At 43.7% G+C, this 16,044-nt stretch overlaps 1 protein-coding gene across 2 annotated transcripts in view; it reads left to right on the forward strand.

Annotated features, from left to right (window-relative positions):
- The window catches only part of SOX13 (SRY-box transcription factor 13), a 70,394-nt gene that overhangs the window by 15,864 nt on the left and 38,486 nt on the right, over window positions 1-16,044 (forward strand). For both annotated transcript variants that reach the window (XM_044288404.1, XM_044288406.1), the window contains exon 2: window positions 15,966-16,038. In XM_044288404.1, coding sequence (XP_044144339.1) covers window positions 15,977-16,038 — 62 coding nt within the window. In that variant the 5' untranslated portion in view covers window positions 15,966-15,976. The remainder of the gene's footprint in view (window positions 1-15,965; window positions 16,039-16,044) is intronic.

Below are 16,044 nucleotides of genomic sequence, written 5' to 3' on the forward strand. Positions count from 1 at the left end.
TCCACAGATCCCCCCCCCCGTAACAGTGCTATCCACAGACCCCCCCCCCCCTGTAACAGTGCCATCCACAGATCCCCCCCCCCGTAACAGTGTGTCAGTCATCCAGATCCCCCCCCCCGTAACAGTGTGTCAGTCATCCACAGATCCCCCCCCCGTAACAGTGTCCGTCATCCACAGATCCCCCCATAACAGTGTCCGTCATCCACAGATCCCCCCCATAACAGTGTCCGTCATCCACAGATCCCCCCCATAACAGTGTCCGTCATCCACAGATCCCCCCCCATAACAGTGTCCGTCATCCACAGATCCCCCCCATAACAGTGTCCGTCATCCACAGATCCCCCCCATAACAGTGTCCGTCATCCACAGATCCCCCCCATAACAGTGTCCGTCATCCACAGATCCCCCCCATACAGTGTCCGTCATCCACAGATCCCCCCCCATAACAGTGTCCGTCATCCACAGATCCCCCCATAACAGTGTCCGTCATCCACAGATCCCCCCCATAACAGTGTCCGTCATCCACAGATCCCCCCCATAACAGTGTCCGTCATCCACAGATCCCCCCCATAACAGTGTCCGTCATCCACAGATCCCCCCCATAACAGTGTCCGTCATCCACAGATCCCCCCCCATAACAGTGTCCGTCATCCACAGATCCCCCCCCATAACAGTGTCCGTCATCCACAGATCCCCCCCATAACAGTGTCCGTCATCCACAGATCCCCCCCATAACAGTGTCCGTCATCCACAGATCCCCCCCATAACAGTGTCCGTCATCCACAGATCCCCCCCATAACAGTGTCCGTCATCCACAGATCCCCCCCATAACAGTGTCCGTCATCCACAGATCCCCCCCATAACAGTGTCCGTCATCCACAGATCCCCCCCATAACAGTGTCCGTCATCCACAGATCCCCCCATAACAGTGTCCGTCATCCACAGATCCCCCCCATAACAGTGTCCGTCATCCACAGATCCCCCCCATAACAGTGTCCGTCATCCACAGATCCCCCCCATAACAGTGTCCGTCATCCACAGATCCCCAGCCCCATAACAGTGTCCGTCATCCACAGATCCCCCCCATAACAGTGTCCGTCATCCACAGATCCCCCCCATAACAGTGTCCGTCATCCACAGATCCCCCCCATAACAGTGTCCGTCATCCACAGATCCCCCCCATAACAGTGTCCGTCATCCACAGATCCCCCCCATAACAGTGTCCGTCATCCACAGATCCCCCCCATAACAGTGTCCGTCATCCACAGATCCCCCCCATAACAGTGTCCGTCATCCACAGATCCCCCCCATAACAGTGTCCGTCATCCACAGATCCACCCCCATAACAGTGTCCGTCATCCACAGATCCCCCCCATAACAGTGTCCGTCATCCACAGATCCCCCCCATAACAGTGTCCGTCATCCACAGATCCCCCCCATAACAGTGTCCGTCATCCACAGATCCCCCCATAACAGTGTCCGTCATCCACAGATCCCCCCCATAACAGTGTCCGTCATCCACAGATCCCCCCCATAACAGTGTCCGTCATCCACAGATCCCCCCCATAACAGTGTCCGTCATCCACAGATCCCCCCCATAACAGTGTCCGTCATCCACAGATCCCCCCCATAACAGTGTCCGTCATCCACAGATCCCCCCCATAACAGTGTCCGTCATCCACAGATCCCCCCCATAACAGTGTCCGTCATCCACAGATCCCCCCCATAACAGTGGTCCGTCATCCACAGATCCCCCCCATAACAGTGTCCGTCATCCACAGATCCCCCCCATAACAGTGTCCGTCATCCACAGATCCCCCCCATAACAGTGTCCGTCATCCACAGATCCCCCCCATAACAGTGTCCGTCATCCACAGATCCCCCCCATAACAGTGTCCGTCATCCACAGATCCCCCCCATAACAGTGTCCGTCATCCCAGATCCCCCCCATAACAGTGTCCGTCATCCACAGATCCCCCCCATAACAGTGTCCGTCATCCACAGATCCCCCCCATAACAGTGTCCGTCATCCACAGATCCCCCCCATAACAGTGTCCGTCATCCACAGATCCCCCCCATAACGTGTCCGTCATCCACAGATCCCCCCATAACAGTGTCCGTCATCCACAGATCCCCCCATAACAGTGTCCGTCATCCACAGATCCCCCCCATAACAGTGTCCGTCATCCACAGATCCCCCCCATAACAGTGTCCGTCATCCACGATCCCCCCCATACAGTGTCCGTCATCCACAGATCCCCCCCATAAACAGTGTCCGTCAATCCACAGATCCCCCCCATAACAGTGGTCCGTCATCCACAGATCCCCCCCATAACAGTGTCCGTCATCCACAGATCCCCCCCATAACAGTGTCCGTCATCCACAGATCCCCCCCATAAAACAGTGTCCGTCATCCACAGATCCCCCCATAACAGTGTCCGTCATCCACAGATCCCCCCCATAACAGTGTCCGTCATCCACAGATCCCCCCCATAACAGTGTCCGTCATCCACAGATCCCCCCCATAACAGTGTCCGTCATCACAGATCCACACCCCCATAACAGTGTCCGTCATCCACAGATCCCCCATAACAGTGTCCGTCATCCACAGATCCCCCCCCATAACAGTGTCCGTCATCCACAGATCCCCCCCATAACAGTGTCCGTCATCCACAGATCCCCCCCCATAACAGTGTCCGTCATCCACAGATCCCCCCCATAACAGTGTCCGTCATCCACAGATCCCCCCATAACAGTGTCCGTCATCCACAGATCCCCCCCATAACAGTGTCCGTCATCCACAGATCCCCCCATAACAGTGTCCGTCATCCACAGATCCCCCCATAACAGTGTCCGTCATCCACAGATCCCCCCCATAAACAGTGTCCGTCATCCACAGATCCCCCCCATAACAGTGTCCGTCATCCACAGATCCCCCCCATAACAGTGTCCGTCATCCACAGATCCCCCCCCATAACAGTGTCCGTCATCCACAGATCCCCCCCATAACAGTGTCCGTCATCCACAGATCCCCCCCATAACAGTGTCCGTCATCCACAGATCCCCCCCATAACAGTGTCCGTCATCCACAGATCCCCCCCATAACAGTGTCCGTCATCCACAGATCCCCCCCCATAACAGTGTCCGTCATCCACAGATCCCCCCCATAACAGTGTCCGTCATCCACAGATCCCCAGTAATAGTGCCACCCACAGACCACCATTAGTTCCAAACCCACCAAAAGCACACCTTTTGGTTAAAAATAATTTTTTTCTTATTTTCCTCCCCAAAAACCTAGGTGCGTCCTATAGGGCGAAAAATACGGTAGTTTAACCAAAAAAGTAAATGGTGAAAGGTCCCCTCTAGACCACGTCCTGACCAAATAATTTGATATATATATATATATAATTTTTTTTTTTTTTCATTCACATAGCTGTGAATAAAATTTTTATATTTATGTCTACAGAGCTGTGTGAGGGCTCATTTTTTGCCAGGCCATCTATAGTTTTTCGTGATTCCGTTTTGTGGTGTGTACAAATTTTAGATTGCTTTTTATTCAAATTTTTGGGTGGTGGTGAAATGACCAATAAATCTGCCACTTTAATGTTTTTTTTCCTGTTATGCAGATTGCTTGGTAGAAAGTCTGTGAGCCTAACTAAGTTTAATCTCCTGCAGTGAGGAGAGGCAGCACTCTGACCACCTCTTTTTCCTTGCTCTATCGATCGGTGGGGGTCTCAGCACTCAGACCCCTGCTGATCAAAGCCTCTGTATAATGTATTAGAAGTGTATTGTTTTTTAAAATACTAGTACACTTTAAATCTAGTCGCTAGTGGCAAGTACTGTTCTGGTTTTAATAAATATGTGGGTTTTTTGTCACTTTCTTTTCTTGTCGTGCCGAAACAGATGTCTTCTTGCCCCGTGTAGAACAACATGTTACTGGGTAATTGTTGCCAAACTCTTAGAGAATTGTGAAATGGTGTTTGGTTTTCTTCATTTGATTTATAGAAGATTGCTAGTTAGTTTATATGGATGTATTCATGCAAGCTTGCATAACAATTTCCAGTCATATCTTTCCTTTCTTGTTCTGGTCGCCTGTGCGGTGACAATTTATCATAAAATCTTTAAAGCTGTTTTCCTGTGTCTCTGTTTACTGATATTTATAGATGAGGCTTTAGGATCCAAAATTTCTGGGCCAAGTAAAACAAGCTAGTATGAAACCACCAGAATGATGGGAGCAAAGGTTTACCATTTATTCTGCTCAACCGCCGGTCTTTTTTTTGATGAGCTCTCCTTGAGGCCTCATGCACACGGCTGTGTCAGTTTTGCACCCCGCATACCACGGATCCGCAAAATACGGATGAAGCCTGTGTGGTCTGCACTTTGAGGACAAGTAGAGAACATGGTCAGTCTTTTGAGGAACAGATTGTTAAAGTTTATGTCTATGCATTCTTCAGGTACATATATATACGTTTGGATCCTATGCCACCATTCCCAGCCTTCCCATAAATATTCACACTTTGGTTGGCTGAGCATGCATGCATATTGCCATAGGGAGTTGTCCTGTGGGGTCTGTCGCTGTTTCTTACACATTAGATTAGAACATTAAAAAAAAAAAATCTGTAGTGATTAGTATGAAGCTGGTTTAATTCTGCTGAGACAGGACTGTCTGTTCTTTAAAGGCTGTAGATATGACATTTTGGGGGCTGTTTTCCCCAAGACTGCATTTTTAGTACTGGCCTGAACTGAAAGCCAAACCCCCCAGTTGATAGTGACCATACACAGTGCAATGTTACATTATAGCTCAGAAGTCAGCAACCTCCAGCTGTTAAACTATAACTCCCAACATGCTCTGTTCACTTCTATGGGGTCAACTGAGCAAGTTTGCAGCCTGGATATTGTAGTTCCACAACAGCTGGAGAGCCGGAGGTTGCTAACCCCCTGTTATAGCTTCTCAGTGTTAGGGCTCTTTCACATGAGCGGATGCCATGCGGGTAATCTGTTCCGTGAAAGAGAGCCAAGCCCCGCTCCGGACAGCAGAGACACGGAGCATTAACATGATTGATAATGCTCTGAGCCTCTCTGTGATCATTTTACTACAAAATCACAGTGAGATAAAGTTGTCACCATGGTTTTGTAGTAAAAAGATCACAGAGAGGCACGGAGTATTATCAATCATGTTAATGCTGCGTGTCTCTGCTGTCCGGAACGGGGCTTGGCTCTCTTTCACACAGCGGATTACCCGCATGGCATCCACTCATGTGAAAGAGCCCTTAGGCCAGCTGTCCAGCACTTCTCATGAACCCATTGTAAAACGTTCATGTGATAGAAGTCTTTACCGACAGAGGAGGTTGACACCACGATACGTGAGAGATCCCACTTTCTCATCCCCTACAGTCAGGTAATCCACGTAATATGTGTGTGCATTTTTACTAATAATAGTTGTGAACAATAATCTAATCTGTGTTGCTTGAACGGTGGCTCATAATCATGAAAAACTATTTTCTAGCGGAACTTCTAGCTGAGCTCAGTGTTGTGCCCTGGTAGTTTGTAGGTGCAGGCACAGACTGTGTCGGAGCCATGCAGAATTAGAAGTTGAGGTGCAGAGAGATGAAAGGAGTTTGGAACTTCACAAGTAGCTGGATTGAAACCAAAGCCTCACGCGTGGATGACCCTCAAAGGAGCAATCTCATCTGCTGCGTAGACACAAAGCGCCCTGGTTTCTGCAGGTCACAGTGCGGTAGAGTCCATGAAGAGTTATTAGCCTATTTTGCAGCTGTCTTACAAATGTCTTCTGTAAAATAATCCTGCCTGGAATGTATTACTATTGTTGCATCACTTTAGAGAGTATACACAAGAACAAAGCAGAACAAATATCTGCGCTAGTGATGACCGGCCACAAAGATGACATGACTCGCTCTAGTGTTTACAGCACACTGTTGTGATTGGCGCTAAAGCCTGTGGCTCCAAACTTCATTTAGATTTGGGGCTGGCACTTTCTCCTGATATATTCCCAATTCTTTTAATCTGAAACCGTAAAACAGTGGCTTAAAGTTTAACTCTCTTAGCGCCCGTTAGTATCCCTTACTAATACACAGAGTACTGTATGTAGAAACCACAATTGCCATTGTGTGGTTAACAACGTTGTAATGTGTATGCCCTCATGTACTGGCATGTAAAAAGAGGCCCATATAATCCCTTTCCTCTCTCTAAATAGAACAGTGCCAACCATAGTACTTTTTATTTTTTTATTTATTAGTAACTGACATGGTTTCACTATTGTGCCCTGCTTTTTTATGTTTGCTGTTACAATCAGCCCCATTTGTGTCTTTCATGCTTGACCCTTCTGCCTTACGATTAATAAAAATTCTAACAGCCGCTTAATATTCTATACACCCTCCTTGCCAAATACCCTGATTATGATCTTTCTAGGAAGGGTCACCTCCTGAAAAGAAGGATGAGAATATAAATGGGTTTTGCAGGGTACTATCTCTCCTTGGGGAGAGGGCCTTATTCGCCTTGAGGAGACGTATAGACCACACATGCTCCTCTGGAATTCTGGGAAGAAAGGGATGCAAATGAGGCGGAAAGCCATAACTATCCATAAGAGCTTATTCACACGACCATGTTTCTCTTCATTGTGCTATCCATTTTTTAAACGGACAGCACATTAACCCATACAAGTCAGTGGGCTATAGACGCATACCTCTTTTTAACTGGTCTGTCCATCCGATCAAAGTGCAGTATCTGTGGATCACTGCAGCTGAGTAATGGATTTAAGGTGCTCTTGGTTTATGTGACCCACCCAGTCACAGAAAGGAATACAAAATAATATAGGATAAACCAGGCACTCAAGTATGGAGTAAATTGATAAGGATATTTATTCCCACAATGACAATAGAATATAGCAATAAAATTCACCAATAAAAATCACCAATAAAAAATTATAAAACACTTTAAACCGTAATAGCAGCAATATAAGGCATGTGCACTAAAAGTCAATGTGTTAGTTGAATAGCAGCGGCATTTATATTAAATTAATACGCAGCAGCAATAGACATATGCATTAATTAATATATAGCAGCATTGGATATATGTGGCTTGTAGATACTGAAGTCATTGGGTTCAGAAGACAAGGAAAACGCAGAAAAACCGTAATTGGTAGCAAAGTCTTATAAGCGCTTCTTTAGTTTCGGTAATGCTGAATTTGCACAGCGGTGGCGTCCCACCGATTTGAGCAACTCTGTTGCTTAGTTTTACCTGGCCAGTATGTCTTTATCCTACGTCCGGACCTGTGGAAATTTGCTGTGAGCGCGGTGTCACCTGGATATCCTGCTCACCGAAGCAATGTCTGTGGCTTTATTAGGATTCCTCCGATGTTCGTCGCTCTTAGTCACAGCTGATGAATTCTTGGAAGTCCAGGGGAGCTATTTTTCCAGCATGCCGGTACAGGGTATTAGACCATACGCGTTTCGGGGTTCTCTGAATGACCCCTTCCTCAGTGGTAACCTGGTTTTTGACACAATAAAAGCACAGAAAGTTTCACAGTATATACTGCACTTACCTCTGTGTGTTGTGAGAGGCACAACACCTTAAGAGCCTGCTGTATTTCTATCGCACAGTGAACTGCTACTTGGGACGGTCACCTTTGTGGAATGTGAGCCGCAAGCTCAGACTGGAAAAATTGCAGAAGAAAAGGGAACTGAACTCCAGGCACTATCCCCAAAAGACATGTAGGCAGGTACGGTACTTATCAAATGTAATTCCTTAATTTAGTCAACACGTTTCAATGAATGAGGCTGATGAAGAGGGATATTTGCCCTTGAAACGCATTGATAACTAAAAGGATTACATGTTATGTGTACCTGCCTACATGTTTTCTAGTGATGGCTCCTGGAGTTCTTTTCTTCTGCAGTTCTTCCAGTCCCATTTCTGAAGAACTAGATAAAATCGTGGGTTGGAAAAATAAGGTTCAAAATAGGGGTAGAGAGCTGATAGAATCACTGCTGAGCCCACTTCCTGCCTTTTCATAGGTGGGAGCTGATAGAAGGGATCCTTGATGATAAGAATACATTTTGTTACTCCCTGTGTGAGTGCGCCACACAAATAACTAGTGATGTGGTAGGAGATAGAGCCGCCTGTGACGGTAATGAATAATGGTCCACTAACGGGAGAGGAGAAGAAAGAACAATATTTGATAGTTGGATGAAACTGTGGTAAAACCAGTAATCGGATCAGCTCAGCAAGACATTGTAGGTAAGGATCATAGACCCTAAAGAGAAATCTGAGTAAATAATTGTGTTAACAAGCTGAGCATTGATGTCTTAAGAAGCATGTGTATGGAGAAACAGTCCCTTCTTTCTTTCTCGTGAATGTTATATATTTTATTTCTTGTATGTGCAGAAATATTATTAGTATAAATCATCATTATGTCTAACTTAGTGGCTACCTGGGCATCACGCTGCATATTTATTTATTTGCCAATCACTCACTTTGTGTGCACTTTTATTAGGATTATTATAGTGTAACTCATGTAGAAGCAGTGATTCTGACCATTTTAGTAATATTATTTAATTGTACATTTCTATTAGAGAAATAGCTCTAAAGTGGCCCATTTTGTGCCTTAGCAATGCTCCCCGTCTTCTGTTTACTGTACTGTTGAGACGCGCTCCACACTGACTGCTGCTGCCCTCACTACCTCTCTCCTACACACCTACACACACACACACACACACACACACACATAATATATATATATATATTATGTGTGTGTGTAGGAGAGAGGTAGTGAGGGCAGCAGCAGTCAGTGTGGAGCGCGTCTCAACAGTACAGTAAACAGAAGACGGGGAGCATTGCTAAGGCACAAAATGGGCCACTTTAGAGCTATTTCTCTAATAGAAATGTACATTTAAATTATATTACAAAAATGGGCAGTATCACAAAACGTATAAGAAAAACAATAAAAAAAAAAATATTTTTTGAACATTTTACGTATAAAAAGAATCTACACACAATGCATAAACAAGTAGAGTACTGATAGTCAAACCTAGTGATGGATGGGCATAGAGGGTCCTGCCCATGAGGGCTTAGAGCCTACAAGGGAAAATGATGCAGACAGGTAGGTTTGTAAAGCCTCATTCACATGTCAGTGTTCGGTCAGTGATTTCCATCAGTGATTGTGAGCCAAAACCAGGATTGGAGCCTCCACAGACATAAGATCTAAGGGAAGGATCTGCACCTGTTCTGTGTTTAGAGCCGCAACTGGTTTTGTCTCGAAATCACTGACCAAACACTGATGTGTAAAGGAGGCATAATATGGGTATGTGTGTGTGTATAAATATACATATGGTATACTTTAGTACACAGGGGTATTCTTTAGAGTTAGACAAGTAGGTTAGATCTTCACACTTTACTTGTGTCTCTGAAGGCATGCGTTTTTCACATTGACGGTTGTGCCTTTTTAAGTGACATATCACTGTGTACATAAGTCACAAAATATTGACTGGTAATATACAATGTTAGCATTCTGCAGTGTATATGTGCATTATTACAGTGTCTGGATGTTGACCACATAGCAAATATTTAAATCTTGCATACAAGTGACAGCAATAAAAAGAAACTATTAAAGTAATTTATTGCATGTTGTTGTTCTTGTCGCTTTTGGCAAATGGTATAGGGCTTGAAGCACGATATGAGGCTTTGATCATGACACAATACAAATGGCTCTTTGTTAAATAAATCTTATTATAAAAATATATATTTGTCAAGCAAATTTGTTCACTTCTGTGCATATAATGACCCAGTGAATACAATCCACAGCATACGTTTAGTAAACCTTCTGTGTGATTTTTTTATTTATTTTTTTTCATTTTTTTTCCCCCCTCTAATAAAGTTGGTCAGTGGAATATTAGATGCATGTTTTTTCTTATTAGCTTTTTTTAAATCCAATATTTGGTCTAAATATTGTGGCTGGTTGTCCTTCTTTTTTGTATCGCTAAAAGCACCAGCTACCAATACCAGTTGACCCAAGTGATGCCAGAATCCTTTTACCTGTTTTATTTTACTAGAGACATGCTTTATTCTCGGTTGTATCACTCATGTCTTTGAGGCTGATGATATTGGGTGCTTTTATTCACATAAAAAATGCTGAATTTTAATGTCATCAAACATACTTTTGCAGATGTCCTGACACTTAAAGGGGGGTTCCAGGCTTAATGCAAATAAGGCTACTTCACACTGGTGTTTCTGGGTCCGCTTTGAAATCCGTTTCAGGGCTCTCACAGGCTGCCCAAAACAGACCAGTTCAGCCCCAATGCATTCTGAATAGATAAGGACCCGTTCAGAATGCATCAATTTGGCTGCGTTTGGTCTCAGTTGCGTTTTTTTTTTTTTTTAGACGGTCACTAAAACACAGCTTGCAGCGTTTTGCTGACCGTCTGACTATGTGGAGCCTAACGGATCCGTCCTGAGTTACAATGTAAGTCAATAGGGACAGATCCATTTTCATTGACACAATATGGTGCAATTGAAAACGGATCCTGACCCCCCCCCCCACCCCATGACTTTCAATGTAAGTCAAGACAGATCCGTTTTGACTTGGACTTTTTTTTAATGAATAATGCAAACTGATCCGTTCTGAATGGATACAAGCGTTTGCACTATTGGGACGGATCCGCACCAAACTCGAGTGTGAAAGTAGCCTAAAACTTAATCACTGTATAATGGAATACCTTCATTTTTCACCATTTTCTATCTCTTTGCTGTCAGCATTTGTTACGTTTTTATCTAGTCAATCCTCTGTAAGCTAGTCATGAACCGCACAAATCAGTCTCCTGTACTGATAGATTTCTACAGTTTTATCCGTTCTGTAGGGGTTTTCAGCTTCTGGGTGAGATAAGGTTGGAGAATAAAACAAGAAGGTATTGGAAGTAGAAATCCATGTTCTTCTCTGTCCATGGGCGTACATTCTGGTATCTGGCTATTAAGACCGGGGCTACATGGCAATGTGTCGCAGGACCTGAAGATCGCAATGTCGCCTTGTAATGTCTGTCTATGAAGTGACCTTGCAACCCGCTGCCACTAAAAACTTGCTCACTAGTGCCAAGTGACTTTGCCCTCATAAACCTTGTGCAACTGCAACATGCCTGCAACTTTTTTTTACAGCTAAATCACAGCTCTAAAATAGCTGCATGACAGAAAGTTTCAGACAAATGTTTTTGGATGGTGACGTTTCTGGGACTTGCTGTCATGCAACACATATTGTAGTGTAGCCCCAGCCTAAAGCCTAATTGAGTGGCCCAGATTTACTAATGTGTCTGTCCCTAAAATCTGTCTAAAAAGTGGCACAATTTGGCACAACACTTTTTTTTACGACTTGCCTGAAAAAGGGTGTGGGACTTATAAAAAGGGCAAAGCTTCATCGAGAAGGTGTGTGGCCTAAAATATGACTTTTTGTACCAGACGTGTGCCACAATTCTCGTGTAAAACTCTGCCAATAGTTAGAGCTAGAGAACAGTGTCTATCCCTGCACCACATTTATCATCCAGCCTGAGCCCCTGTGATGAATCTAATGCAGGTGTAGACAGCCTGTCTAAGTTTACACCATCTTTACGGGTAGTAAATCTGGACCTGGGATTTTCATCAGTGACTGAGCCAAAACCAGGTGCCGGTCAAAAACACAGGAGTACAAATCTTTCCATTATACCTTATGTCTGTGGAGGCTCCACACAATCACTGACCAGATTTCCGAGGCCCTAATTTATCAAGACCCACGTGTTCTATCCAATAGGGCCTGCACCACTGGAGGAGGCATTTAATTTATGAGGAGGCGCAGACCTGTAAGCAAAATGCCTCCTCCGGCAGTCCGTGCTCCAGACTGAAATATTCACCAGCCTGTAGCTGGCGTTGATTTCAGTAATCAGTTATGCTAGTTTTTGGTGCAAATGATTATAAATGAGCCAGGGCCCCGCCAACACTCTGCTCTGGCCTTGCCTCTTTTTCTGGCAGTGTAAAAACACCTGTTTCTTCTAGATTTAGTCTCCAAAAACAAGACGTAGGGGAATGATAAATTTCTCCACCTGTGTAAAAGGAGTCTTACTGATTCTAAGCAGTTTGCTTGTTTGCTTCGGCTTGTGTGATGCAGATGCCGCTTTGATGACCTTTGCTCCTGCCTTGATAATGCCTATCGCCTGGTAAAAGTGACTTTCTAGCAGTTTGGAAAATTTCTACCAGTATGGCCTCGTACACACGACCGGTCTGCAAAAAACGGAAGCCGCCCATGTGCCTTCCACAATTTGCAGAACAGAACGGGTGGCAAAATGGACAAGAATAGGACATGCTATATATTTTTTTTTGAGGGGCCACGGAATGGTGCAACGAATGCAGACAGCACACTGAGTGCTGTCTGCATCTTTTGCGGCCCCATTGAAGTGAATGGGTCCGCATCCAAGCCGTAAATACTACGGCTTGGATGCAGACCCGAACAACGGTCGTGTGCATGAGACCCATCTTCTATGTTTTGCAGTTAGAATGGGGTTGTGCAGTGCCACAGCATACTGGACGGTGTGTAGGTGTCCAGCTGCCATACAGTAGGGGACACATTTCTCTCTACTATCTTCAGCATTTTACCATGATAGTCTATACCTCATTGCTAATTTCAGTAGTGTTTGTACACTATGACTGAATGCTGAGATCCCTGCTGATCCCTAATATGAGAAGCGAGTGATGTCTCTGAAGTCTAAAATGAAGATGACCCCCACAGATCTTCTACTAAGGCGGTCTTCATTTCTGTCTTCAACAGCTCAGCTGGGTGCTTCTCACTCCTCGCATTGGTCTCAGCACCCAGACCTCTACAGAGCAAAACTTTTGATATGTTGCTATGACAAATCACCTTTTTTTCTAAGGTTTAGTTACTCTTTAAAGTGGATCTGTCACCAGAATATGTTGTGCTATTAAACTATGCAAAAATATTTTTTTTGTTAATAGCAGTAAAACGGGAGAACAGAAGACTTCATTCGGAACACACTGTATTCATTAAAGGCAATCTGTCACCACAGACCTCCCTATTAAACCCGGAGCACTGTTAGATAGCATTTGCTCACCAGAACAAAATATTTTTTTATTTCCATCCCAATTTTAGGTTCCATTTCTGTAATATCGTGTTTTTCCTAATATGCAAATGAGCTGTTTTCTGCAATTGGGGCGTCACTGTTGCTCTCATTTGGTCGTTCTAGCGCCTAGCCCCTCCCTCCCTGCTTTGAGTGACTGGGCCCTGGAGGGGATCGCTCCCTCTGGCGTCAATAATACTGACGTTCTGACCACCGGTGGTGCTCAGGACTAGGTTATTAAGGTGCAGAGAGCAGGGAACGTAAAGATTACTGCAGGATCAGACTACACACAGGAAGAGAAAGCGATTCCAGCACTAGGAGATTTGAAGTTAAAAAAAAATCTTCTTTATTTAAAATGATTAAAATAATCCATGTGCAACACAGATAGATAAATCCTCATAGACAAAGGTCTACGCGTTTTGGACTATACCTAGTCCTTATTCATGACATAAAATCAGAGTGAAACCGCTCCCTAATTTAAGATAATAGCCCCATCACGTGGGCAGTAATGTGATACACTCAGATTTAACCCCATGTATACAAAATAAGTGTTTTCTATGGAGATACACTGCAAACATTACTTAATAAATATTCATGATAATTTGATGCCTATTTAAACCCTGAGAATATCTGGTTTGTAATAGAAAGATATAATATGTCGTATTTACATCTTAAATAAGGGGGTGGTTTCACTTTGATTTTGTGTCATGAATAAGGACTAGGTACAGTCCGAAACGCATAGACCTTTGTTCATGGGGATTTATCTATCTGTGTTGTACCTGGATTATTTTAATCGTTTTTTAATAAAGAAGATTTTAATTTTTTTTTTACTTCGAATCTCCAGTGCAGGAATCTCTCTTTCTTTTCATATTGGGCTTGCGTCGCCCGGATCCGAGCACGGAGGCTGATATCGAGGTGGTGACCTGGTTGCACCTGTGCTGCTGTTTGTCAGACCACACACAGGGGTTTGTTTAGTAACAGGAGTACATGGGAGCTGTTTGCTCAAAACTGTAGGTTATATCCAATGAAGGCTAAGTTTTTTTTTCATTGGACTAAAAGAAACTTGTCTATAGCAGTTCAGTAATTAAGACATATCTTTTGTTATTGAGTATTTATCAGTTTAAAATTTGAAATCTTAGAGAGGGCTCACCCGCTGCTCCAGAATGGTATGGGTGCACCTGCAGGAGGATTCACCCAATCCTCTAAGTAATTTAAAAAAGCAGGTAACAAGTAGGGCACACCAGACACTTAGTGCCACACAAAGAGTTAATTTGCACGTAATTTATTAGATGTAATACATATGATGAATTAATATTAATAATTAAAATGCATTAAAATACACGAAAATCTAAAAACTTGAAGATAATTTAAAAAATTAAAACAAATAAAGTCCTTAAATATATCCAGTGATGAATAAATGAAACGTTGTAAATATAGTAGTCTTTTTTGAGAGTTATTATAAACTCGCTATTTGTGACCGGAATCAGTCAGTTCGAATCCCTAAGAGGATTAAATCCTTGGATAGTAGTAGCGGTACCGCTAACTTTTTTTCACAAGTTTTTTACTGCCTGTTTGCAAAATGGCCCGAATTGGTGTACTCACTATTTCAGTTGGTATCAGGCTTCTTAACCTCACTCGTGGCGTCCCACGTGCAGTGAGGATACTGTAGGCAGAAATAAATGCGGTGTAACTTGTTGCGGTAAAATGTTAAAGTTGTTTCGGGATCCTCGGTGGTCAGATGTTAGCTGCGCTGTTTTCAAGGTGCGCTGTTTATGAGATGGTCTGGTCACTCTAATCTTCGGTGCAGTGACAGTCCAGATTTGCAGAGTTATACCAGATTACCAATCTCAACAGCAAGTATCCTGCTTTCCTGAGTGTCAGCATAAAAGAACACCGATCCCTTTCTTCAAGCGCTTTTTATCCTCGGGTGCCGTATTTGTTTCTCATGGGATTAGTTTACCATACGCGTTTCAGAGCTTATTCCAGCTCCTTCTTCAGTGATTGACGCTCAACCACTGAAGAAGGAGCTGGAATAAGCTCTGAAACGCGTATGGTAAACTAATCCCATGAGAAACAAATACGGCACCCGAGGATAAAAAGCGCTTGAAGAAAGGGATCGGTGTTCTTTTATGCTGACACTCAGGAAAGCAGGATACTTGCTGTTGAGATTGGTAATCTGGTATAACTCTGCAAATCTGGACTGTCACTGCACCGAAGATTAGAGTGACCAGACCATCTCATAAACAGCGCACCTTGAAAACAGCGCAGCTAACATCTGACCACCGAGGATCCCGAAACAACTTTAACATTTTACCGCAACAAGTTACACCGCATTTATTTCTGCCTACAGTATCCTCACTGCACGTGGGACGCCACGAGTGAGGTTAAGAAGCCTGATACCAACTGAAATAGTGAGTACACCAATTCGGGCCATTTTGCAAACAGGCAGTAAAAAACTTGTGAAAAAAAGTTAGCGGTACCGCTACTACTATCCAAGGATTTAATCCTCTTAGGGATTCGAACTGACTGATTCCGGTCACAAATAGCGAGTTTATAATAACTCTCAAAAAAGACTACTATATTTACAACGTTCCATTTATTCATCACTGGATATATTTAAGGACTTTATTTGTTTTAATTTTTTAAATTATCTTCAAGTTTTTAGATTTTCGTGTATTTTAATGCATTTTAATTATTAATATTAATTCATCATATGTATTACATCTAATAAATTACGTGCAAATTAACTCTTTGTGTGGCACTAAGTGTCTGGTGTGCCCTACTTGTTACCTGCTTATTTATCAGTTTAGTTGTACATAGATGTCTCTGTATATAACCTGTATGTACATCTTTGTCTTCTAGTGTTTGCTTGAATGGATTCTTCAGTAAAGCAGGATGCTCTAAAATGCTATTCTGGAAACCTACAGGAGCAAAGGTAACA

The sequence above is a fragment of the Bufo gargarizans genome, chromosome 3, assembly GCF_014858855.1.
Source record: "Bufo gargarizans isolate SCDJY-AF-19 chromosome 3, ASM1485885v1, whole genome shotgun sequence".
In the NCBI taxonomy this organism is placed as follows: Eukaryota; Metazoa; Chordata; class Amphibia; order Anura; family Bufonidae; genus Bufo; species Bufo gargarizans.